This window comes from Pleurodeles waltl, chromosome 2_2 (assembly GCF_031143425.1).
Source record: "Pleurodeles waltl isolate 20211129_DDA chromosome 2_2, aPleWal1.hap1.20221129, whole genome shotgun sequence".
In the NCBI taxonomy this organism is placed as follows: Eukaryota; Metazoa; Chordata; class Amphibia; order Caudata; family Salamandridae; genus Pleurodeles; species Pleurodeles waltl.
This window is the reverse complement of record NC_090439.1, coordinates 194,211,034-194,236,914: the sequence shown is the minus strand read 5'-3', so window position 1 is coordinate 194,236,914 and position 25,881 is coordinate 194,211,034. Positions and strand designations below refer to the sequence as shown.

The following is a 25,881-nucleotide window of genomic DNA, read 5'->3' as shown; positions in this document are numbered from 1 at the left end:
AGTGGCAGCAATGAGGATGGTCTTTGTGCTGGGGTTAGGTCTGAATCCAGATTGAGAGGGGCCCAGGAGGTGGTTGGTCTTGAGGTGGTTGGATAGTCAGTTGCTTATAAGCTTTTCTAGTGCCTTGGCTAGGTAGTTGAGGAGGGAGATGGGTCTGTAGTTACCCTGTGTCTACAAGTCTGCCAAGAATTTCATCAGGAGCGGTAGACTGGTGGCGTGTTTCTCGGGGTCCGAATAGGTGGCTGTAGTGTGAGAGCTATTGAGGAATAGTGTGAGTACTCTGCATATGGCGTTCAGTCATTTGGTGAAAGTGAAGTGAGGGCAGGGGTCTGAAGGGGTTCAGGAGAGGATGGAGCCCCTGATGTTAGTGGTTTCCAGACGAGTGAAGGCTTGCCAGCATGTCAGGGCACTTTATAGGATGTTCTTGTCATCAGAATGGAGGATAGTGAGGGTGGAGAGGTCTGGTTAAAGTGCAAAGTTGTTTAGATACTGTTGATTGTGTTCGCAAAGTAGTAGGAGAGCTGGGTGCAGAGTTCTGCAAGGGGTGATAGTCATTGAGCTGGCAGCAGGGGACATGAATTCCTTCACTGTGGGGAAGAATTTTGTTTAAAGGAGTTGGAGCTCTTTTGAATCTGTTCTGTGACTTCTGAACACCTGGTGGAACTGAGTCGCAGGTGATAGATCCGGAGGTGACAGTTCGAAGGTGACCTGTTGGTTTCACTGTCATTTTTGTCATGGGTGTGACACCATCAACATTCCATGTGTTTTTAATGTCACTTTGTGAGTGGAAGGTCTTCCGTTTACCGGTTGCCTGTGTCTGTGACTGAGAAGAGGAGGTGTTTTTTTTTAGCTGCACCAGGTAGTCTGCTCGGGATGTGATTTATACATTGAAGTTCATGATGTGACATGATAGGTCAACAAGGTGGCGGTTGGTGAGATTAAAACGTTGGTCCAGATTTCTTCGGGATCTGGTTCTGGTTGTGCTAGGAGATCTTAGTATGTTTAGTTCTGTCTCGGTTAAGCAAGCCATAGCTGACGAGGGAGTGGTTGGTCTGGATGACAGGCTGACACCATGATGTTGGAGAAGTTAGTGAATACAGGGTTGAGGAGATGTCCGGCTACATGGGTGGGGCCATTCACTGGATGAGCCCTAATATGCTTGGAACTTCCAGGAAGTTAGTAGTGTTTGGATCATTGTGATCCTTCAGGTGAAAGTTGAAATTGCAGAGTAGAATGGAGGAGTTGGAGGTGAGTGTCAGCTGAAGCGATGATGTCCACAAGAGTGGTGCAGAACTTGGATTTTAGTCTGGGCCGCCTTTAGAGAAGGGCCCATCCCAGAGTGGTGGTGCTTGAGGTGCTGAGTTTAAATTCCATGTGTTTTATACAATCAGTGAAGTAATGAAGCAATTGCATTTTTCTTTGTAGATGAATTGGAATCCTCCTATTGTTTGCTGTTTCTCTCCTGTGTGTGACCTTGTAGCTGTGAGGAGGAAGGATAGCCACTGTGATGTCTGGTGCGGATGCTGGATTAAACCAGGCTTTGGTGATGAAGAGTAAGTCTGGATAGAGGTTGTGTAGGAGATTCCAGACTATGGGGGTCATTACGACCTTGGCGGCCGGCGGAACACTGGCGGTAATACCGCCAACAGGCTGGCGGTAATACCGCCAACAGGCTGGCGGTGTTCCACCAATGTATTATGACCATGGCGCATTAGACATGGGCATACCGCCGGCCCCTCCATTATACTGCCAGGCTTCCGCTGGGCGGTCATAATCCCCAGGGCAGCGCTGCCCTGGGGATTATGAGTCCCCAACCGCCAGCCTGTCCATGAAAGGCTAGCGGTAAGGGGGACTTGGGGTGCCCCTGGGGGCTCCTGCACTGCCCATGCACTTGGCATGGGCAGTGCAGGGGCCCTCAGGCACAGCCCCACCGCGCAATTCACTGCCCGAATTTCGGGCAGTGAATTGCACGACGGGTGCTGCTGCACCCGATGCACATCAGCATTGCCGCCGGCTCTATTATGAGCTGGCTTCAATGTTGATGTGACTTTTCTGCTGGGCCAGCGGACGGAAACGCTGTTTCCGTCCGCTGGGCCAGCAGAAAAGTCATTATAGGGGGACAGCCATACCGCCAGCACTGGCGGTATGTTGGCTCCCGCGCATTCGGTGTTCTTTTTCAAAGACCGCCGAAGTCGTAATGAGGGCCTACGTTTGGTGAGTCAGCGGGTGTTGAGGAGAAGGAAAGTGAGAGTGTATTTTCCAATTTATTTTTAACACACATAGGCTTATAATCACCACAAACTTATGCGCACTCAGATACACAGAATTTCTGTTTCTTACTATATATTATTTATATGGATACAATATATTTTTACAAACTATCCAACCTCAGTAAATGAAGGAGAAATGCACAGAAAGTAGCAATATTAAAGTAATGTTGCAAGGTGTGGTGGTGTGCACGGCGTGCAGAGGGGTCGGAGCGTAGAGGATGCGAGCAAGACAAAAGAAAGAAATAGTCAGATTTGGTGCAAAAAGTGAGAAGAAGCAGAAGGTGAAACTAAGAAATGAGAGAGAGTGGCGACGGAAAAGCCACAGGCAGAAAAGAGACAAATGGAGAGAGGAAAACTAGAGGCCTGATCCACTGCAACAGAGCTGGGTCCAAAAGGGCCAGCCTGGTTGCTGGACCAGGAACAGGTAGGGCAACAATTCTAATGATGTGGGTGCAAATACCAAATCCGGAGTAGGTAACGCTGCATGACAGCTCACTGCTGATAGAACAAACCATCCATTTCTGTGTGTGGGGTAGACACCAGGCTTTAAGAATTAACTTGTTTGAAATTCAAATGTAAATTCTCCTGTTGCGTCTGTGTGTGGGGTTAGTTATACATTTTTATGGTAATCACATATCTTCTATGCATGTCATCCAGGAGCGAAATGCAAGAGATAAGTTGTTTACATTTCACAAGCACCACTGATACTGTTGATTAAGTTACTGGTACTACATTTTTCAACGTTTCTTGTTTTATTTCCCTTCAGCAAATTGTTGACCTCCCAGAAGGTGCAACTGTACCAGCTTTGGGCTTATCTAACAAAGCCATACAAGAAGGTGAGATTTATGTGCTTTATGGTTTGATTAAGTTGTTTGAGTAACTAGTCGCTGCTGTCAGAATGGTGAGTGAGGTCCATTGCGAGTTCTGCATGTTTTTCACTGTGAATTAAACCGCTTAATGAATGTATCTGATAGAGACTTCTAGCTGCAGGTTCCTTACCTTTCAAGTCTCCCTAGGTGTCGGACTGGATCTGTAAGATTTTTGTGAGCAGTGCCCCTGTGCGCCGTTAGGTGGCGTCAATCCACTCCATGTCCATCGTTTGCATTGTCCATGCTGGTTATGACGTTGCGGGTTCTATACAGGCGCCACCCCAGTGCACAAACGTCAGTTCTTTTCTTTCTGCATCAGCCACCACAGATCCGAAGAAAGAGCAATCTCTCAGTCACTTTTTGACCAGTATTTTTTTAAAAATTTAAAAAAGATTTTTGAGTGTCTACACTCCTGGTGCATTGAGGATGTCTTCGCATAAGACTGGGTTCAAGACCTGTGGATCCTGTCATCAGGTGATGTCCATGATCGATCCCCACCTCATGTGCCTGTGGTGTCTGGCGCGTGACTAGTCTGCTGTCTGCGCAAGTTATGACATTGCAGCTCCTATATAAGTGCTACCCTGGCACGCTGACATCAGTTCTTTCTTCCCATGCCAGCAAGCGCTGATGCGAAGAGAGCTACCTCTCAGTCAATCAACAACTTTATTTTGGCTCAAAAGAGCCATAAAAGTACACAGTAACCCAAATACATTTTTGACTGGCTTTTTCCGACCTTTTGTTGAGTATTTTTCAAGTGCTCTGCCCCTGGTGAGTCAAGGATGTCCTCCAGAAAGACCGGCTTCAAACCCTGTAGATCCCATCATCAGGTGATATCTGTGACATATCCCCACCTCTGTTCTGCTCTACTATAGACTGAGAGGAAAACCATGTAAAAGGAATGCAAAGAATGCAGCACTCCTAATCTAAATAATTAGTTAAGGCATTTCCCAAGTTTCATGTACAGAGAAAATAACATGAGCTTTTATTTTAAATACAGTAAGTAACACACGTACAAATATAGAAATAATAACAGCAGTAGAATAGTAATGATTACTGAAACAAAGAGAATGCAAAACTTCAGCAATTATATATATATATATATATATATATATATATATATATATATATATATATATATATAGTGACTGCGTATTCATGCAAAGCTAAAAATAAGAATTAAAAATGCATCTCCATGGGGCTTGACACTGACATCATCCCTTCATCTGCCAGCATCATTACTGAGGCAGAGGGTATTTAGCACCCACAATGGGATTCTGAGCAAAGCATCCCTCCTCAGAATGAGTTCCTTATAGTCCCAGCTGTCAAGCTTCCTTCCCTTGTATCCTTTAAACAAACTGGGAAGGAGAATTCTAGAAACTTCCCCTCCTATCCAGTAAGTTGTTGTTCAAACGCTGGCTGTACCAGGTCAGTGTTGAAAAGAACACGCTAGAGACTGGCTACCTCGGACATTGACTGACTATGTTTTACCAACCCTTGCACTTCCATTTTAAGTCCAGACTCAGCGGCTACGGACTTTCCATCTAATCCATTTAGCCCGGGCGTTTTTCTTCCATCGGTTCTACAACCTGGAACTATTAACAAAGCCACAAATTCATCTAAGGCGAATCCTGCTGACAGCTATTTTCCAGTTGATACTATTACTAACTCAAGCAATTCTACCGCCCAGGACACAGCAAAACTTCTGTCCTGGAATGTGGCGGGCATTAATGGCAAACTCTTCGATACTGATTGGGGGGCATTTGTCGAAAATTTTAATGTCTGTATGTTCCAGGAAACATGGGCAACACATTGTACGTACAAACAAGGGTTTAGTTCCTTTTTTAAACCTGCTAAGCCATCTTCAGCTGGTAGGGCGGCAGGGGGTTTAATCACTTGGGTAAAATCTACAGAGGTGAGAGGTATAAAGGAGATATACGTGGATTCTTATGACATTTTGGCTGTTGCCATCCACCCAGTCTCAGGCTTTCCTGTCCTTTGTATAAACATCTACAGTAGGCCGGGACCTTCCAACCACCGCTCTTCCACTATCGAGCTATTGAATACCTTAATCCCAGACCTCCGTCTTAAATACCATATCATAATAGCAGGAGACTTTAATGTTCAACTTGAACTTAATGTAGACCACATAGAGGTCATGCAGCTTGAAGATAGTGTATGGAACATCCCTTCCCTTCTGATTCCTCACTCCATCCAGCGAAATTCATATAAACCGTGTGCCAGGGCTACACAGATAATAGACCTTATGATATCCCACGGCCTCCGTTTTGGTAATGGCCGCTTCCCAGCTGACACTCCTGCCAGACCAACTTTCTTTAGGGGCTCATACAGTAATAAACTGGATTATATTTTCTTTGATTTAAGAGTTTGGCACCATATACTAGATGTGGAAGTGGGCAACCCACATACTAGCGATCATGCACCTCTCCAGATTACGTATAAGAGACCTCTCTTAGCAGGAGTTGTACTCCCTCCTGTCTCTTCTATTGCTATGGAGTTGTCTAGTAATAGGCGCACGGTTAGATTGGACTCCTTTGTGCAATCAAATAAGCTTCGAGGAAAATTGTGTGCCTTAACTTCTTCCCATCAGCTATTTGACGATAACCTTACTCTTGCTCCAACCGAAGTACTGCCTCTCCACTTGGACCTCTTTGCCACCTTGAAAGAGTTGTTTACTAAATGCCCTAGGTCATCGACTATCTCTTGTATCCAACCTCACTCTAAATGGTTCAACAAGAGGTGTAGGGAGGCTAAAAATACTTTGGTCAACGTGTTAAGGACAAAGGATAGATCAGGTATTATCAATGCTAGACGTCACTATGCCTCTACATGTAACAAAAGCAAACTTGAGTACGAAGAGGGGCTCTGGAGCAATCTACTTGAGGCAGCTACAGTCCATGACTCCAAACGGTTCTGGCTTCTAGTCTCTTGCAGCCATCAGAACTGAGCACCTTATCTGGAGTCTCATATTTCTCCTGACATTTGGCTCTCTTATTTTAAGGAACTGTATGGCCCTTCTCTGGCCAGTCACATTCCTGACACAACCTTGGGGGAGTCAACAACTCTGGGTGAGCCCACGCCCTCCTTGCCTTCTTTTTCACTGAACGAAACTGTGCTGGCCATCACTGCTCAGAAAGCAGCGAAAGCCCCTGGGTCGGATGGGATTCCCTCTGACATGTTTAAAGTGGACCAGAACACCTGGGGTCCATATATCAATAGGCTCTCTAATGCCATTTTGACTACCAGAATTTATCCTGATTCATGGAAAGAGGCAATTATTGTGCCCATACACAAGAAAGGAGAGAGGAACATCCCGGGAAATTACAGACCTATCAGCCTCCTCGACAACCTTCAAAAAATATTCTGCCATCAGCTGTTGAGCAGGCTGAACAAATGGACAGTAGAAAATCAAATCCTAAATCACCTTCAAGCGGGTTTCAGAGAAAAAACTAGCACAATAGATCAGATATTCCGTTTTATTTCTATCAAATGGAAAGTCGTCGATGTAGACTTAGGTCATCTATATGTAGCATTCGTTGACCTAAAATCGGCCTTTGATCTAGTACCCCGCCACAAACTGTGGGAAGTCTTGTCCAAAACCGGAGTCCCTCGCCCTATTTTAAACATTATCAGAGATCTCTATACTGGCAATTATGGAAGAATCAGATGGGGCCCCCAAGGTGAATTAACTGAAAAATGTCTTACTGCTCGTGGTGTAAGACAAGGCTGCGTGCTTGCCCCTACCTTATTCCTCCTCTTTATAAACGCATGTATTCCTTATCTCATGGAGTGTTCCAACGATTCCCCCAAACTAGGAGGGCAGAAGATTCCCTGCCTCCTATTTGCCGATGACACCCTGCTGATATCCCAAACAGCCACAGGTCTCTCAACTTTGCTTTCGAGGTTCATGGATTTTTGTAATGACCATGGCCTCGAAATTAATCGATCAAAAACTAAGTGTATGGTGTTTGGGGACAAAAAAGGCAGGATGCGATGACCTATCTATTTAGAGGGTGCTGCGCTGGAAAGAGTCAGCGACTTTGATTACCTAGGCTTGAAATTAGAAGACTCGCATAAGTGGCAGTGTCATATCCAGAAGGCCACCCTACGATTGAAACAGCGAGCGAGTGGCATTATAAGATTTGCAGCTAGATCTCCTAGCTTTGCCATGACGCCCGCCGTTGAAATCTACAAATTACAAGCAAGAGGGGGAGCAATTTATGGAGCCGAATTGTGGGGCCACTGTAGCTTATATGATCTGACAAAGGTGGAAAACTCCTTCTTAAGGTCGTTGCTAAGAGTTCCTTCCAGCACCCCATTGCTCCCAATACGAATGGACCTAAACCTGCCCTCCATCAGCCAGATCGTCGCACTTAGGCCCCTGTTATACTGGATTCGTTTATGGTCATTAGATTCTCTCGCCCCCTATAGATGTGGGCTAGTTAATTTGATGGCCAACAACACCAGCCCAAAAATTAAGTGGTGTGTATACGTAGAACGAACCTTCTCACTACTTGGCTTGGGGTCTTATTGGAAGGACCCGCTATCTATTCCAAAAAATGCAATACAGATATTAAAGGATGCATTTTGGCTCTATGTCCAACTTTCACAATTGTCTGCTGTCTCGCCATCTTCCATGACGGGCAGTTTCCTACAATTCAAATGCCACTATGAATTTGTACAATATATGGACATAGTTTCTTCTCCGTTCGTTCGTGCATTATATATTAGATTTAGGGTAGGCTCTCTTCCTTTGCGTACCCTTACATATAAATGGTCTAACTCTAGCTGCACTTCTAAGATGTGTCCGATGGGCTGCGCCATAGAAGAATCTATAACCCACATCCTCTTCCAATGCCCCGCATACCACAAACAAAGAGTCCGCTGGATTATTCCTTTATGTAGGAAAATGGGTTTTAAAAATTGTTCGCTGGCTCTGAGAATTTTTGAATCTGACTCATCTGTTTTAGTGGTTTGCTGCTTGGCAAAATATTTAGATTCAATCTGGCATATTAGATTGAACACGCTCAAAAAAATAGAGGAAAAGTTAACAATGGATGTGGGGAGCAGTCATTGATGAATCTATCTTTGTATGCACTTACTATTTTAATTGGCCAAGACGGATCTCCCCTCCGCCGTTTTTACTTGTTCTGTTTAGATACTTTTACACTTTTAAATAGAAATGTTTTTTTTATCTGATATGTCTGTATTTGATTTTTTAAACCTACTATGTATTTTTACGTAAATCTATAATAAGGTGTGAATTTACAGTAGGGAAATGCTTATGTCCAAACACTTCTTCTTTCTTTTTGAACCTTTTATGACTAAAACTGTCTATTATGTAGTTTGTTGTTCCTTTTTTAATTATGAAATTGTTAAATGTGATGTGCTTTTATGGTATTTATACTTACCGAAATAAAGCTAATGAATGACTGGCCAACTCTCACTGTGTTTTTCCAAGACTGAGCTGGTCCCTGCTTTACCATAAACATTCTCAGCCTGGTACATCCTTATTTCCCTCAGTCCTCCATGTTATGTCCCCATACTTGATGAGAAAGAGCGAAAACATGATTCATGCACAAGCTGTGCGCGGAAAAATACATGAGCCACCAATGTGACGGTGTGTGAAGCTAATCTAAGCACAAAATAGAGTCAGTGGTCAAGATGGAGCTGGTGGTTAAATAGAAATGGCGTTACACTACACCCTTTGACCAGTGACTCTCATAACATACTGGCGTGAAATTAACTCTTTTTGGTTTATACATTGTAAGCAAATTAGGTATGCTTTGTACACAGCAATATAGCACCATCATAATACAAATAACTATAAGTATCCCGTCTACAGCCTTGTGTAGTTGCCTAAAATTGGGCAACCAGTCCCACCACCCTTTGACCACATCTTGTTTTACTCCTTTCACCAATTCATGTAGAGTGTCAATGTGGGACTGGGCAGATTTAGAGTGGTCTGACAAATTGAAGCAGCACAAACCTTTAAATTCTGAGCAACCATGATCGTGCTTCAGCAGTAAGTAGTCAATAGCAGCTCTGTTTTGCATTGGAGCTTTTCTTTTACCTCGTTTATCTAGCTAAAGCGATAGAAGTATGGTTGATGTTCTCAACCAATAAACATGCTAATTTGTTAACTCAAGTATTATAAACAACAGAGAGACTCAAGCTGACATATTGTGATTTGGTACATAATTGAATTTCGGAGTGACAGTCCTCACTTAATTGAACTGCGTCCCTTGGATAGCGAGTATTTACAGAATGGAATGGGAACATCATGAGTCCTAATCGTGTAAGGGTATTGGTAGTAATGTACGTAAAGGTGGTATTTCCTCAAGAGAATAACCATCCTACTGGTAGTTAGACATGCTTGATGTGACTAGCAGCAGTCACAATGTGGAGACATGTCATGTTGTTCCTCATCCTTTAGCAATGTTTATTGGTTCGTTAGTGACATAGGCCCTCATTATGACCCTGGTGGTCGGCGGTAATTTGGGGACAGGTACTGCCAACAGGCTGGCGGTACCTTTTCCCAAATTATGACATTGGCGGTTTGGCTCAAGCCAGACCGCCAATGTACCACTCCCGTCTGCCAGGGTGGTAACAGCCGCTGGGCTGGAGACTTTGGAATTCCTTTCCTGGCACTGTTAGGTGGCACCCCCACCTACTCTGCTGCCCCCCACACATTTACACATCCACATGCGTGCACACATACACACACGCATACCCAGATCTACCCACGTATGCACACATACATACCCACACACCACAACACACACTGTCGCACACATGCATTCACACCACACAACATACACTTACACCACACAACATACACTTACACTCATATTCAGGCATTTACTCACTCTTTCAACGCAACTCACACCCGCATGCACGCATTCATAAACAGACACCCCCCACACACACAACACCCCCCCCCCCCCCCATATGCACAAAACACCCCCCAGCCCCTCTCCTGTCGGAGAACCTGACTTACCTGCTTGCAGGGGGTCCTCCGGCTGGAGACGGAACACGGCGCTGCTGTCAGCAGCAGCGTCCGCGAGCAAAACACCGCCAGGCTATCTCATTGCTCATAATACAGTAGGCGTTGTTTTGCTGGCGTGGCATGGCGCTGCTGCTGATAGCAGCACTGCGTCCTATCTCCAGCCGGAGGACCCCCTGCAAGCAGGTAAGACAGCAGTGCCACCATACCGCCATCCGCCGCCATGACCGTCAGCGGTATTCCGCCAGCCTTCTGGTGGAATTCCGTCGAGGGGCATGATGCAGGTGGGTGGCTGGTAGCCACGGCAACAGTATGTTGGCAACCGTCGCCTTGGCGGTCAATACCGGCAATGTCCTAATGAGGGCCATAGTTTGTTGTTTCCATCGTATCGTTTGAGGAGACCCTATTGTTGCCTCTTGTCAATGTTATTGATATAGAATGCGGTATTGCTTTAAACTGATTACCTTGGTTGCTGGCACCTTCACTGGGGGTATCTTCAGGCGACCCACTCTCATGGCTGCCACTGAAATACATCTCTTGGATCCAAACTGATAACAAACATCATCTAAATACAAAGTCATCCCCTTTAGAATGTCAGTTCCCAGAATATATTCCAGGAGGGGCATAATCAAAACCATATATTCTCTTTTTGGTAATCTTCCTATTTTAATTTAAACAGTAGTCTGCACATCAGGAGTTTGTTTACCACCCAACTCTGTGACGGTGTAGTGCTGACCGGTAAACATTTTTGGATTTCCATAAATTAAAGAGGCCTCCACTCCGGTGTCCACTAATTCCCGGACCTTCTGAATATTTTTGTGCTTCCTGTGTATTTCTAAATCGACATGAGGTCTTTTATCTTTACAAGTCCATCCCTGTACTGGAGCTTGGCAAGTTTTCTAGTCTGATTTAAACCTGTCAACTTTTGCCCAAGTCAGGTTGGGATATATGCTTTCAAATCTGCAAGTAGATTCCTCTCCTGCCTTGCTCTCACCAGTTAACCATCTTCTTCCTCTTTCCCTCATGAAGAAACATTTTCATCTCTTTACTTTCCGTCCTCCTGCATTTGTGGCTGGGTCTGACTCACATGTTTATTATCTTTTATGTTAACCCTCCTGCTTCCCTCTTTTCGGTCCAGCCCTCTTTTACTGTATATCTCCCACAAGCTTTTGGTATCTATCCCATCAATCTGCTCCTAGTTGACACCATCCTTCAATAATGCCATAAACATATCTCTCCTAGATACTCTGTTATCTGTGCGACCCTCAGATCTCGGGGCTCTTTCTGGTTTACTCCAGTCTCCAAGCTCTCACAACTTGGGAACTGCCTCCAGCACCTCTTTTATTCTTGACCATTTCTGATTAATTAGGAGGGTCATTATTACTTGCTTGTAAGCTGGAGGGGCAAGGTGAATGTTTTTATTTCGTACTGAAATGGTCAGTGGTGCCTCTAACAAATTGTGAGCTTCATCTAATAGAATAGCAGTTTTCATACTTTCTTCTTTAATTCTTTGCATCACATCTCTCAACCTGTACCAAGGCTTATCATTTGGCGGCCAGTCTGATTCAGTGTGATATTTTTATTACATCCCATGACTGCCAATTGTAACAAATTGATTGCTCCTTGATTCCTAAATTGTTCTTGTATTACGGGGTCAGTGGTAAGAATATAAAACTTCTTTGAATCTCCCGCAACTCCTGAAGCAACTGTGTCAAACAACCTCACCATCCATGTAAGCAATGCTTCCCCAGATTTCTGTTTAAATCTGTCTATAATATCATTAAATTCTTCCTTGGTGTAATCTTCTAGGGAATGTATTTCAATTCCTCCCAGGTTCTGAGGAGAGCCCTGTATTTTTTGTCTAAGCATTGGTTGTGTGCAAACCATTGTTGGCTTACCTAGCTCAAACTGGCACCAACTTTTTTTTAACCTCTTCATGACTGGAATTTGAAAAATCAGTACTCTCCCAAATATTCATATCCCATTCATCGGGATTCCAGTCTAACCCAGCTTTAGCATTTGCTAATTGAACTTTTTTTATTTATTTTACCTCTGCATTTCCAAAATCTGTTCTGAGTGACTTTGACATTCTCTGCCATAGACTGATGGGTATCGGCCTTATCTTGCAATAGCTTTTCCTGACAAGATAGCATGGTTACAGTATTTTTAGTTTCAACAAGCTGCCTATCTAATTGCTGGTTTTCATTTTCAGCTGCTTACATTTTTCATGCATTTTTCTATAAGCAGAAAGCAATATCCATCCCCTCCGACCTAAAGTAGATAAATTACTACCCTGTTCAAGCGGTACTTTTTTAAAACATAAAAGCACATTCTGGGGCTCAGCTTCGACAAGACATTCATCCTAGGGCTCTGAAAGCCTCGCACAACAAGACCACTCCTTCGCCAAGAGATTATGGAGCTCTTTGATCCACCCTGGAATCTCACATGAAACTTGAGAAATGGCTTGTGAGACTGCTTTTGACTTCTTGCCAAACATATTTCACTTTTAAATCTTACACTTTTCAACCTTTCCTCCTCGTACTGCAGACTACGCAAAATTGTTCTGCTCCAATTCAGACTGAGAGGAAAACCACATAAAAGGGATGTAAAGAATGCAGCACTCTTAGTCTGAAATTAAAAACTGTCAATTAAATGTGAAGTTACACTGTCTTACCTGTGTGTCATTGGAAGTATTGACGAATAATTGCATAGAAGTCAGCTTTCACTTTGGCCAAATCCTCCACCTGGGGGAAAACGATGTAGCTGTACATGTGTTTAATCAGGGCAGACAACACTCTGGTCAGCACTATTGAGAACATTGGCTGAGACATTCCTGCTGCCCAGCCCACTGTCACTTGGAAGGAGCCAGTTGCCAGGAAATGGAGCACTGATAGCACTTGCACAAGAGGGGGGATCCCAGTGGGGTGACGGATAGCAGAGATTAGGTCAGGCTCCATTTGGGCACACAGCTCTGTGATTGTGGCCCTGTCAAGTCTATAGGTGGCGATAATGTGCCTGTCCTCCATTGTTGCCAAGTCCACCAGGGGTCTGTACATAGGGGGCTGTCTCCATCTCCTATTCATCCGCAGCAGTTGCAAACTATGGGGTAAAATAGTGAGCAGCTGGTCATTATCTCTACGTTCCAACCACTGCAGTTCAATGCATGTTGTGATTGTAACAGTATTTTGTTGGAGATGTCCAAATGGTGCATTTGTGTACAGTGATGCAGTTAGGATCCATGGCCTGCACCCCCCTGAAATGGCGTCTACCTGTCCTGTATGGAGGGACAGTTGGGAATGAGGTAATTCCGCTGACATTGTGCGCCGTTGCCGCGGTGCAACTCCTCATTGGTTAACATTGGGCTCTATGGGGTCAGGTGGCCAATGGTGATGTACGCCAGCGGTGACGGTATGCACCGCCGGGGACATCACCACCATTTTCTATCTAATTCCTCACTTGCTACCTGACCTTCAACAGGAGAGGACCTACACTGCATGTGCTGCTGTGACCTGTGTCTGGAACTGTCATGGCTCGTGTGACTGCCTTCACCTCGGTGGAGTTGGAGCAACTGGTGGATGGGGTCCTACCCCAGTACCGACTGCTGTATGGGCCTCCAGACCAACAGGTGAGTATACAGTGCGTAGGATGCATGGGGCGTGAATGCATGGAGTGCTGTATGTCAAGGCCTCATGTAGGGGGTGGGTGGTGGATAGGCCCTGGGCAGCGTGCGGTGTGTATGTTCAGCCATGTCTGTGCTATTGGGGATGGGAAGGGGCATGGTGGGCCATCAGTGTAACAGGCAGGACGGTCGGACTAATACCTTTGACTGTGTCTATTTCCCTGCAGGTCAGCGTCCATCAAAAGAAAGGTATATGACATGCCATCGCCAAGGGCTTGTGGACCATGGGGGTCTACGGCAGGCGGAGCACCCACTGTCAGAAACGGTGGGAGGACCTGAGACGCTGGGCACAGAAGACAGCGGAGGCCTGGCTGGGGATGGTTTCCCAACGAGGAAGGGGTGCCGGCGAACCCTGACCCCCCCTGATGGCCCGCATACAGGCGATGGCTTATCCGGAGCTAGATGGGCGCTTGCGGGCATCACAGCAGCCACAACGGGGTGAGTACAGTGCCCCAATATACAACTTGCGCCTGGTGGGGTGGTATCCGGGTGGGTGTGTGGGCCCTGTGGGTGCCCCTAGCCCAGGCCTGGCATTGCAGGGAGGGTCCCATGTTGGGCAGGGTTCTAATGTGAAAGTACTCCAACCAAGCTAGTAGGCATCCACTACTGGGCCAGGGGTCTGTGGGTCTCAGGTATGCTGCAATTGGCGTTAGGTGTCCCTATCCATGGGCTGGTGACTAGCAATGTGACTGGTAGTGCATTGCCTAGTGTGTAGGGGTGTTCCCCTGTCTGTGAGGGTGCTGTGTACACCAACAGTGGTGTTGTTGCCGTCATTGACCAAGTGTAGCCTTTGTCTCTCCCCCACCCCTTTTTGTTTTGTCACCTGTCCTTATGTGCATTAGCATCATCTAGCGGAGGAGCAGAGGCACCGGCGACGGAGGGAGCTGCATCTCACAGGACCCAGGAGGCTGAATCCACCGATGGTGAGGGCACTAGTGGGACGGCGGGCGAGGGGAGCACCCCGGCGGAGACAGGATGGGACAGTTCAAACACAGATACCTCCTCCGATGGGAGCTTCCTGATGGTGGCGGACACTTCTGTGCCCACCCCAGCTACAGGTACAACCTCCACCAGCCTGTACCAGCACCGCCCTCCCAGCAGCCCCTCAGTGAGTTTCCCGTGCCCGCTCATCCAGGAGGGTGGGCATCTCCTTCGCCCCAGGCACCTCAGGCCCTGCTCCAGTTAGTCCTGCTGCCCTGAGTGAGGAGGCTGTTGACCTTCTGCGATCTATCTCTGTTGGGCATGCTATCCAGGGGCTGGCAGCCCATATGCAACAGACAAATGCATTCCTGGATGGCATTCACTCTGGCTTGGCGGCCCAACGTAGATCAATCCAGGCTCTGGCCTCCTCTCTGATGGCAGCCATTGTCCCTGTTTCAAGCCTCCCCCTCCAACTTCCTCTTCCCAATCCCATTCCCCTCAATTCCAACCTATCCCAAGCACGCTGTCAGACGAGCATGCACCCAGGACAGCACACAAGAGTGGACATGGCAAACACAAGCACCCCACTTCATCCCACAGGCACTCACACAAACACCATCCAGAAGCAGAAATACCAACATCCACTGCCTCCACTGTGGCCCCCTCCTCATCGTCGTCCACCTCCCTCCCAGTTGCGTCTCCACTCAGATCTCCATGCATCCTCATCCACTACCACCATCACCAGCACACCTAACAGTACACGCCTCTCACTGGCAGTCACCACATCCATGCACACATCCCCTGTGTCCTCTCCCACTGTGTCTGTGCCCTCTCCGCCTAAAGTACACAAAAGCAAGCCCTCAGACACCAAACAGCCATCCACCTGGCAAAAGCATCCAGCCCATGCACCTGCACCCAAACACAGCAGACAGATACCTCCTAACACCACTCCCTCTTCCTCCACTCCCAAACCATTTCCCTCTTCCTGCCCCAATGTCCCTAAGAAGCTTTTCCTCTCCACCATTGACCTCTACCCCTCCCTTCCCTTGTCCCCCATGTCAGGCCAGGGCAGTCAAAACCCAGGCAAGCACCTCTGCCAGCCAGTCCATGGGCACAGTAGTGTCCCCAACTACTCCAGGTGGGAAAGGATCTCGGCCACCAGCCAGCCAGACTGACAGGGTGCCAGCCCCATGTGCGTCAAGGAAGGGCAAGGAGTCAGCCCCAGCTGCAGGAAGGAAGGGAAAGGAGGCAGCCCCAGCTGCAGGACAGAAGGACAAGGAGGCAGCCCCCGCTGCAGGACGGAAGGGCAAGGGGAAAGCCCCAGCTGCAGGACGGAAGGGCAAGTAGCCAGCTCCAGCTGCAGGACGAAAGGGCAAGGAGGCAGCCCCAGCTGCAGGAAGGAGGGGCAAGGGGCCTGCAACAGCAGGCAGTAGAGACAAGTGGCCTGGTGCAGGGACTCAGTCGGAGCCCCCACCACCAACCATGGTGGTGCAGCCATCCGAGGCTTCAGACGATGGACTGGAGCCTCCCCACCACTACCACTGCCAGCACCGCCACCAGCACCACTGCCAGCAGCAGCAGCCCCAGTGGGCAGCCATCTGAAGCTGCAAGGGATGGGCTGGAGCCTCCCCCCACCACTGCCAGCTCCACCAGCAGCACCACCACTGCCACCACTAAGCAGCCGTCATCGCCGGCGGACAGTGTGTAGTCCTGCGTCCATGGGCTGTTGTGCAGCCTGGCCCCAGGAAATCTTGTGGATCTGACACCCAGGCACTCCCCAAGATCTGCATCACAGGGCACAATGCCCCCTCCAGAACCAGTATAGAAGCCATCCACTCACCCCATACTCCACAGGATGAAGCTCACTGGGCACAATGCCCCCTTCAGACCAGTGGAGAAGCCATCCACTCATCCTCCTCAGGATGAAGCTCAGTGGGCACAATGCCCCCTCTAGAACCAGTGGAGAAACCATCCACTCGTCCCATCCTCCACAGGATGAAGCTCACTGGGCACAATGCCCCCTCCAGAACTAGTGGAAGAAGCCATCCACTTGAGAGACTGTGGTCTTGCACTCCCCAGGATCAAGCACAGGGCATGTTGCCTCCTCCAGAGCCAGTGGGCAAGTCACCCACTTGAGAGACTGTGGCCTTGCAGTCCCCAGGACCAAGCACAGGGCATGTTGCCCCCTCCAGAGCCAGTGGGCAAGTCACCCACTTGAGAGACTGTGGCCTTGCACTCCCCAGGACAGAGTAGTGGGCATGTTGGCCCCTCCAGGACCAGTGGTGTTGTACCATCTTCCGGCTGAGGCGCCCCCCCATTCCCGTCCCCCTCAGTGCCTGGCTATTTTCGAGCTGATGCCCCTATAGTGTTCTCTCCATGTTGTTGCAGGAGTGAGATGGGGCCTTGGACTATGAGATGTGGTCCTGTGGCCCACGGACATTGAGGACTGGGCGGTGTCCCTATATTTGTAAATATGTTCATACTTGTTGATTTGGATGCACGTATTTATACTATTTTATCTTATTACACTGGCTTTTATCAATTCATTTTGTCCTTGCATTATTCCTGAGGGGCACAGGGTGAATATGTAATGTTATTGCATCTGGTTATGTGTATGGGGGTGGGGGTGGGGGTGTTGCGTGTGTGTGTCACTCTGTTTTTCCACCCCACCCCCTGTGTGCTAGGCGGCAGTACTCACTGTGGTCGTTTTCGCCGGCGTTGGTGTTCGTAGTGGAGCAGAACATAGAGGAGCATGGGGAACACATGCAACTTGGGCTCCATGGCGGCATGGTTCTCCCTTGGGTCTCCAGAGGTGAGTCGTTTCTCTTCTGTGCAGTGTTTCCGTCAGGCTTTTGATCTCGTTGGTACCACACCGGAAAAGGTGGCGGTAGGGGTGTCTCATAATACAGTGGGTGGAACATTGTCTTCCGCCTGGCTGTAGGCGGTTACCGCCGTGTTGCCTGTTGATTTCGTCCTGGCGGTCGGTGTGTTAAAGTGGCTGTCTTTCTGAGCGATTTCCGCCGTGGTCATAATTTCATATTTATTACCGCTGCCCTGTTGGCGGTATTATCAGCACTATATCACCGACCACCAGGGTTGTAATGAGGGCCATTGTCTATTACATGACGAAAGAATCAAGAAAGGAGTCCAAGATAGTACTACACTTTACTTGCCTGAGAATGGCAGAGGGTTTGTGGGAAACCTCACCTATTGGGACTCACTTAGGGGGTTATTACAACTTTGGAGGAGGTGTTAATCCGTCCCAAAAGTGACTGTAAAGTGACGGATATACCACCAGCCGTATTACGAGTCCATTATATCCTATGGAACTCGTAATACGGCTGGTGGTATGTCTGTCACTTTACTGTCACTTTTGGGACGGATTAACACCTCCTCCAAAGTTGTAATGACCCCCTTAGTGTATAATCAGGGTTGTCAGATATTGGTATTGTGTAGAATGAGTAAAGAGCGATGAACAATAAGACAGACTGGAAGCTCAACTGCTGGAACTAAAGGGTATTCACAAAAGATGGTTCCAACTAAAATCTGGGGCAAAATCATAGCAGCGAGAGCTCAAGTGAGAGCTCTAGACATTAAAATAACGAAACATGCCTTGCTTAGACTGAAATAATGCTTCTAAGCTGGTGGAAGTGAAATAGGGAAACAGGTTAAAAAAGAAGACAAAATGGATAACTTACAAATTAATGATCCTAAAATTGCTTCTATGTTTAGCATTGTATTCCAAGCTACATCGAATAGAAGGTGTCTCTCCCTTTGGAGTCCATAAATGTTTGAAAGGTACTCATGCCTAGCTACACATAGGAGCAAGCAGACATTGTATATTAAATAATCCGAGTTGAGGAGGGAATAACTTGCATTAATAGGCTACAATTCTATAAATCACGTGGTTAGGATTGCTCTACACCAACTTTGAATGACCCTTCTGCAATACTGTTGCACCTATTGTAACTAGATTTTTTTAACTCTTTCCCAGAGATGGGACTATTAACCAGCACCACAACGTTGGAGGCAGTAATCATGATTATTTTAGAGCTGGCAAATCTAAGGCAGTCCCTGATAAGGTTATTAGCTTTCTCCAGCCTTTGCCTTCCATGGCACATGATTTCCAAGGACTTTTTTATAGACTTCTTTCTAAAATGACTCATTTTCCTTGTCCCAGTAATTTGTGACAAAGCTGTGGATATTAAAAAAAAATAAGTTAAAGTCCACCTGGAGCTTCTGAAATGATTCCATATGTGAGCTCTGCCAAACATACCCAACCTCCTTAATACAAATGAGATCCCATTTGCCATACCCCTGTAACAGGGTGAAGGGTCTAAGTCACTTCTGACTTCACCAGGAGGTGCCCTTGTGCCAGTTGGATTGTTGACGGAGGTGTTAATATTGGAATAGTCGCTGTTTATGCACACAGCAGTACATTCACCTGTAAAAACAAAGCTGCATCACCCCTATTAGAGTACCCTGCTGTGAACTCTTCAACTTGGGCATGAAAATATGTTGTCAGGCAGGCTCTGAGATGTAGGCCTGAGGTCACTGACTGACAAGTCACAGGAGCTGTGCACCTGGCAGACAAACGTGCAAACAGGAAACTTAGATCAGATCCCACAGATAGACGCAGCAACATCACAGTGGTCTCAGGAGATTGGCCCGAATAAAACATTTATGGCCAGAGGGGTGCGTACATTCCCAAAAACACCATAAAATTATATGCCACAAGTAGTTAAGATCACTTAACCAATCAGAACACAGCACGCATAGCAATAAGCAGCGACCATGCAACCCTCTGGCCGGACATCTGGACACATACTCACTGGCCCACATTGTGTCCAAGCAAGGTCGAGGCCCACCTACATTTGTTATCAGGACCTTATTTTATGATTCCATGACAACTGTTCGTATTCTTTAACCAAGAAAGGGACGTTTTAATTATTTTATGGCTCTCAGGAAAATGTATAAAATTCCACTACAAACTGATGTACATTGAGAGACAGTCCTCAGACCCCGGTTCTGTAACTGCTCTCCTAGCCGTAATGTTTAATTAAACTAACTGTACTTACTGCCAGACACCTCTAGTCTTTTTTCATTTTTAAAGTAAATACACATTCGAGCAAAATTTTGGCGGGCGAGCCAGCGAGGAGCAGAGTGGTTCCTCGGACTCAACTGCAACCAAAAGAAGGGTACCCCATCCAAACGGATTCACATTTGCACAACGAAAAAGGTGAACAGACGCCGCAATAGATTGGACGTTATGCTGAATCCATGGGGGAAGGTCTGTCCTGAAGCCACTGTCACAAGGGTTAGAGTCTAAATCAGAGCCTTAGTCCTAGTGTTTGGCGTGTGGCAAACTAGGAAAAAGTCACCTTTTTTAATAGTCAGCGCTGGGAAAGGTGAATATTGTTTGAATTGTTTTAAATTTTGTTTTGGTTGCTGATCGCTTGGAGTGCTGGGCGTGACACAGATGGTACGCATAGGCTCTGGGTGTGATGTATGGCCAGCACCTTTAACACAGTTGGTATCTGACAGAAATGAAGGGTGTGTTTGCTTGGACCACTGGACATGACACAGATGGTAAGCATGACCCCTGGGTGTGACGTAAGGGTGTGATTCGGACTTTAGGGAACAAGAACAATTGGGATCCAGGAGATTAGGCATAGCTTGTGTTTGGCCAATAAGGGCCTACGGTTGTTGAGGTTATTCCTTTCTTTCTCAGCATAAATTCCCCGAAGTTCAACCACCCCACCACCTCTGCCCTACCCCTTGTTGCGGTCAGGCCACTGAACCTCAGCAGTGCAGAGAACACACACTTCCACTGGTTCCAGAGAACACACTCGAGTGACAGGGAGATTCATAGTAGGTCTGGACCACAAGACAACCAGCGAAGGTGAGGAAAGGGATCCTAGTTGTTCGGGATTCAACAACAAGAGTAGGTACTGCCGGACCTGAGCGCATGACAATTGAAGACTGACCTGAGGGAGATAGTAGCGAGAAACAAAGGGAAATTCTTTGCGCACACATTAGGTGACTTGCTGGTAGACTGGACTAGGGAGGGGGACCAATTTGACCGGTCCTGGGCTAGGGAAGGGTCATTTGGGCCAGAGGATACAGCTATGGCAGAGGACTGCATCAGATATGGGAAGGGAAATCCCAACTGGAATTTTCCCTAAATGCAGCTGTGCCTCGTAAGGTGGGAAAGAAGTTAAGTTAAGGCAAGAAAAGAGAGCAAGAAGTGGTTGGGACGAAACCGGGACGTTGCTGCACAATTCCTGAGCTGGGAGCAGATGGTCCTGATTTGAACAGCTGTGGCCAAAATAAAACAGAGGGTGGCAGCACCAATGATGGTACCACTACAGAGGTTTAAAAAGAATAAAACATGTAGCAGCAGGATTCAAGGAAGTAGTACAGGGGTTCCCCAAAGCCGGGACTAGGTGACAATCCTTCCTCTGCTCCCACAACCAGATAAACAGTGGGGCCAACATGGGTCAGTCCTGCGTCCGCTGAATGTCACACACACACACACACACCCAACCTCACGTGCCACATACTGTCAGTAACTCGTAAGTCTGAGGAGGAACCTACTGTGACGTTACTGGTAAATAACTCACCCTAACAGGAAACAGATGGTAGCACCCTGCCTCACACTCCAGCATGCAGTCAGCCCTATTGCATCATGGTAAATGTAGTACAAATTTGTTTTTACGTCATAAAGTAGTCTGTAGTATTTCACCTTAACAGGTGCAGCTAGTGCTATATATCTATAGACACGTGTTTCTGGGTTTAGCCCTTCATCAGCAGAGGGCAGCAGGTCTAACTCTCGGGTTGCTGGAAATGCTGCCAAAAGCCCTATTGGGTCTCAGTACCATTCACTGGCACGCAGGTTCTACGACCAGAGCTTGTCAGTTCTCTGGATCAATGGAGCCTTTTCAAACAGGAAACAGATGGGAGCACCCTACCTTTCTCTCCAGCACGCAGACAGCCCCATTTCAGCCTGGTAAGTGCAAAACAAATTTGTTTATACTTAATAAAGTGATCTGTTGAATGTCACAAACACACAGCCACCCTCACGTGTCCCATACTGTCAGTAAATTGCCATTCCGAGGAGGAATCTACTGTGACTGTACTGGTAAATAACACAGCCTAACACTTCCTAATTGACACAGGAGCAACAAATTCATGTTTAAAAGAAGGCCCTTATCCAAAGACTTCATGGACACTCAGGGGTTCTCTGGCAGGATTCTGAGGGTCCCCTCCACAAAATCCCTGAAGTTAGACGTGGGCCTCCCAGCTGCATGAAGGGATTACTTCTGTATCACCCTCATCCCAAACTAATCTCCTAGGAAGAGACTTAAAGACCAAACTAAACATGATGATTAATTTCTCTGAGGATTGGACAATGACCTGCTCAACTCCTGGGTTTGCCCCAACAAGATTCATGTCTTTGACCTGCCCACACTGCATAGACCTGCCGATAAGAGTGGCACCCGCCGAAATGATGGCCTTCACTAACATCAGCCTCACAATCATCACCACCACACTGGTACTGCTGGGTCTTAGGCTACCGCTGCTCCGCCGAATTTGTGTTCTGCCAGGAGGCCACCATAATGTGAAACTCCAAGAGGAGACATTGTTTTGTTTGAAGGCCATTGAGTGCAACACCGCCAAGCTACCATATCAAACACCTCAACCTGGACAAGAAGTTTACATTTGAAATTTTGCAAGAAAATGGAAGCAGGCCAAATTTGAAGGGCCCTACTGAGTAATCGTTGCCACACCTACCGTCCTCAGAGTAGAGGGGAGAGAGATGTGTGGGTCCACCTTTCTGAAGTATGGCTGAATCTTTGCATAGCAAACCCCCCATGAACTGCACCATAAACTTTTTAGAACTGTTGGAACTAAGAAACTCTGACCACCAGAGGGCTGCAGACATCTCCCCAAGATGTTCAACAAAGTTATGTATTTTTTCATGTGTACATTCTCTGTCTATTATGAGTACTACATGCATGCACCACAAACTTTTTAATACTGTTTAACTAAGAAACTCTGACCACCAGAAGACTGCAGAAATCTCCCTTGAATTCACTACAAGATGTTCAACAAAGTTATGTATTTTTGCATGTGTACATTCTCTGTCTATTATGAGTACTGCATGCATTGTGCCCATGCAAGGTTGAGGCCCACCTGCATTTATCAGGACCTTATTTATGAATCCATGACAACTGTTTGCATTCTTTAACCAAGAAAGAAATGTTTTAAATATTTTAGGGCACTCAGATAAATGTATAAAAAGGTATAAAAATCCACTCCAAACTGATGTACTTTAACGGCAGTCCTCAGTTGCCAGTCCTGTAACTGCTCTCCCAGCTGTATTTTAAATTTGCAGACTGTTCCTGTATTGCCAGACGCCTCTTGTCTTTTTGTCCTATAAGGTAAATTCACCTGTGAGCAACAGAGGGAGACCGTCGTTCTATTGGGCATTGTACAATGGCAGTGGCTATCGCATAGGAGTAAGTGACACACACTGTACCTTAGCCATAGGTGTCCACCAGCACAAAACACAACATACACACTATTATTCAGTGCCATTCCACCACATGACATCAACATGCAGAAAAGACACATTGCCATAAATCCATGGCACAACATACTCACACCAATAATACTATAGAAACATACACACATACAATACATCCACAACAACTAACTCAGTGACACACCCATCTACACAAACACGTACACAAAGGCACAATTGCACACATAACAACGACCACTACACAAAAACACACACCAGATTGTTGCACACCACACAACATCCAACCCAAAACACAACAAATATCAGACCCACATGCATGTGGCACACAGACAGATACAACCACATCACCCACTCCAGGTCCCTCCACCCCGACCAGCCAATCCAATCTCATACATACACGTTCTGACTCACATGCACAACTGGACTCACAACATCACAATACAGATTCACTTGAAATGTGCATACATAGACTTAGTGACAAGTGTGAGGCCATTGTTATTGTGATGCCAGGATTCATTTGGCACTGAACACTGACACCACAATAGTAATTGTGTATATGTGCGGGATATATTGTGTACCAGTGTGTCACAATCAATCACTGACACTGATGTGTTCCCAACATATGCATGTCAGAAGTATTTTTAAAAAATCCCTATTGTGTGTAAATTTCTGCCGAGGTCCCAAGCTCTTTTGCAGTACCTACACAACGTACACAGTACATGCAGTATCCCTACCTTCAAGTTCGGCGACTGCAGGGTCTTGTGACCTCCATGGTCCAGTGGCAGCAGCGACGGCAGGTGATGTCCCGTCGGTTCCAGTCCAAAGTGGAAATGTGGAAGAAGGTAGGTTTTGTGCCACTTCCTCCTCCAATCTGCCAACTCAGGTATGGAAGTGGGACTGCCACAGTTGGCTTGGCGGTAAGGTACATCCAAATGTGCGTGGCAGTAAAGGTGGCTGGAGTCCCGCTGTCAGCTTCTACTCCCAAGCTGCTGTCGAGGGGGCTGGAGCTTCTTGGCGGAACTTGGGCGCTCTTTCACCTATGGTCCGGCCATCATCTAAACTGGATGGGCAGACTGCCTAGTAGGCGGACAGGTTTTCTGTAGAAAAATCAATGGCAGGACTGTTACCACAAAGATCTAAATCAGGCATGAGTCTTTGTATAATAATGCAAGACTGATATTCCGTAGCTTCTGAATCTCATTTAAATGGGTCCAGGAGGGACTTAGTTCAGTTAACTTTAAGCCTGCAGACTTCGTCATACAGGTTTAGCCTATTGATTATGTTTGCTCCGTAGGTCTGGGGATGGGACCAGAACAATATATCCTCAGTGTAGAGTGCTGTTGTGTCTTCCAATCCTTCCTCCCATTGGAAGCCCAATATTTGGTTATCATATTGCATCCATTGCTTTATTGGTTCTAGTGTAAAGGCAAAGAGATGTGGGAAAAGGGAGGAGCCTCGCCTAGTTCCTCTGTAGTTTGGGAACAGTGATGAGACCACTCCATTTACTTTCACTTGTGCTTGGTTGTTGTGTCTGTAAGACCTTAATATACCTCCTGAACCAGGAACCAAATCCCAGCTGCATCAACACCATATTGAAGATTGGCCAATTGAGGGAGTTAAATGTTTTTTCAAAGTCCAGGAATGGAAGGGCAGAGGGGTCCTGCTAGTGTGATCTGGACCCACTGAATACAGTGGCTGGTATTATGAGTGGACAAGCAAGCTTAAAACTTGCAGAAGCCTGGTTGCTAGGATCTTAGCATAGATGGCTGCTTTTATGAGAGAGATCTGGGTGTAAGAAGCACATCAGGCGCCCGGTATTTTGTATGATTAAAATGGTAGCCAGATCCTGGCTGTGGGGAAACACCCTTTGTCGACGGCCTTATTATAAATAAGTATCAAGAGTGGAGTGAGGAGTTCCCAAAAGTATGGCAGTAAACAAGTGGGAACCCACCTGGACCTAGTGTCCTACTTGGAATTATGTTCTGCAGTGCTGACTTTGGTCAGTGTGGCCCTGTCTGACATGCTAAGTAATGGTAGGGGTAGGTCTGAGAGCAGAAGCGAGGAGTGGTCCCTCACAGATGGCTCTTGTCACATGTACAAGGCTTGATAATATGCAGTGAAAGTGGAGAAAATTAGATTGCCCTGCACCTGCTCTGGCCATCTCGGTCAAGGATTTCCAGAATCATTCGCAAGGCAGTTTCTTTGATTGCCAGCCAGTAAAGCAGTTTGTCCAATTTTTCTCCCCATTCAAAAACTTGCCTAGTGTAGGAGATCCAGAATTGGTGTGCCTCCTCTAGGCAAACTTGCCGCAGGGAGGCCCGTTCCAATTCTAGTTGATACCCGACTCTATTTGTGGCTCCCGCTCCTGTGCCAGGGTCTTTGCCTCGGGCATATCTTTTGGTGGTTGTTTTTCATTTTTTGGTGTGTCTAACAAACGCCTTTGCCACTCCTCTAGTAGTTGGTGACTTTCTTGGAGGCTCAAAGTGTGTCCACCGACCTTTGATTTAGCTAAAAGTAGGACTTTACTCTGTCATTAAAAACATTGAGCATTGATCATCCATTAGTTACCA

General features: G+C 46.7%; 1 protein-coding gene across 7 annotated transcripts in view; it reads left to right on the top strand.

Moving 5' to 3' along the window:
• ELP2 (elongator acetyltransferase complex subunit 2) overlaps positions 1–25,881 on the top strand; it is a 1,253,630-nt gene that overhangs the window by 628,695 nt on the left and 599,054 nt on the right. For all 7 annotated transcript variants that reach the window (XM_069219622.1, XM_069219623.1, XM_069219617.1 and 4 more), the window contains one exon: positions 3,037–3,106. In XM_069219622.1, the coding sequence (XP_069075723.1) occupies positions 3,037–3,106 (70 nt within the window). The remainder of the gene's footprint in view (positions 1–3,036; positions 3,107–25,881) is intronic.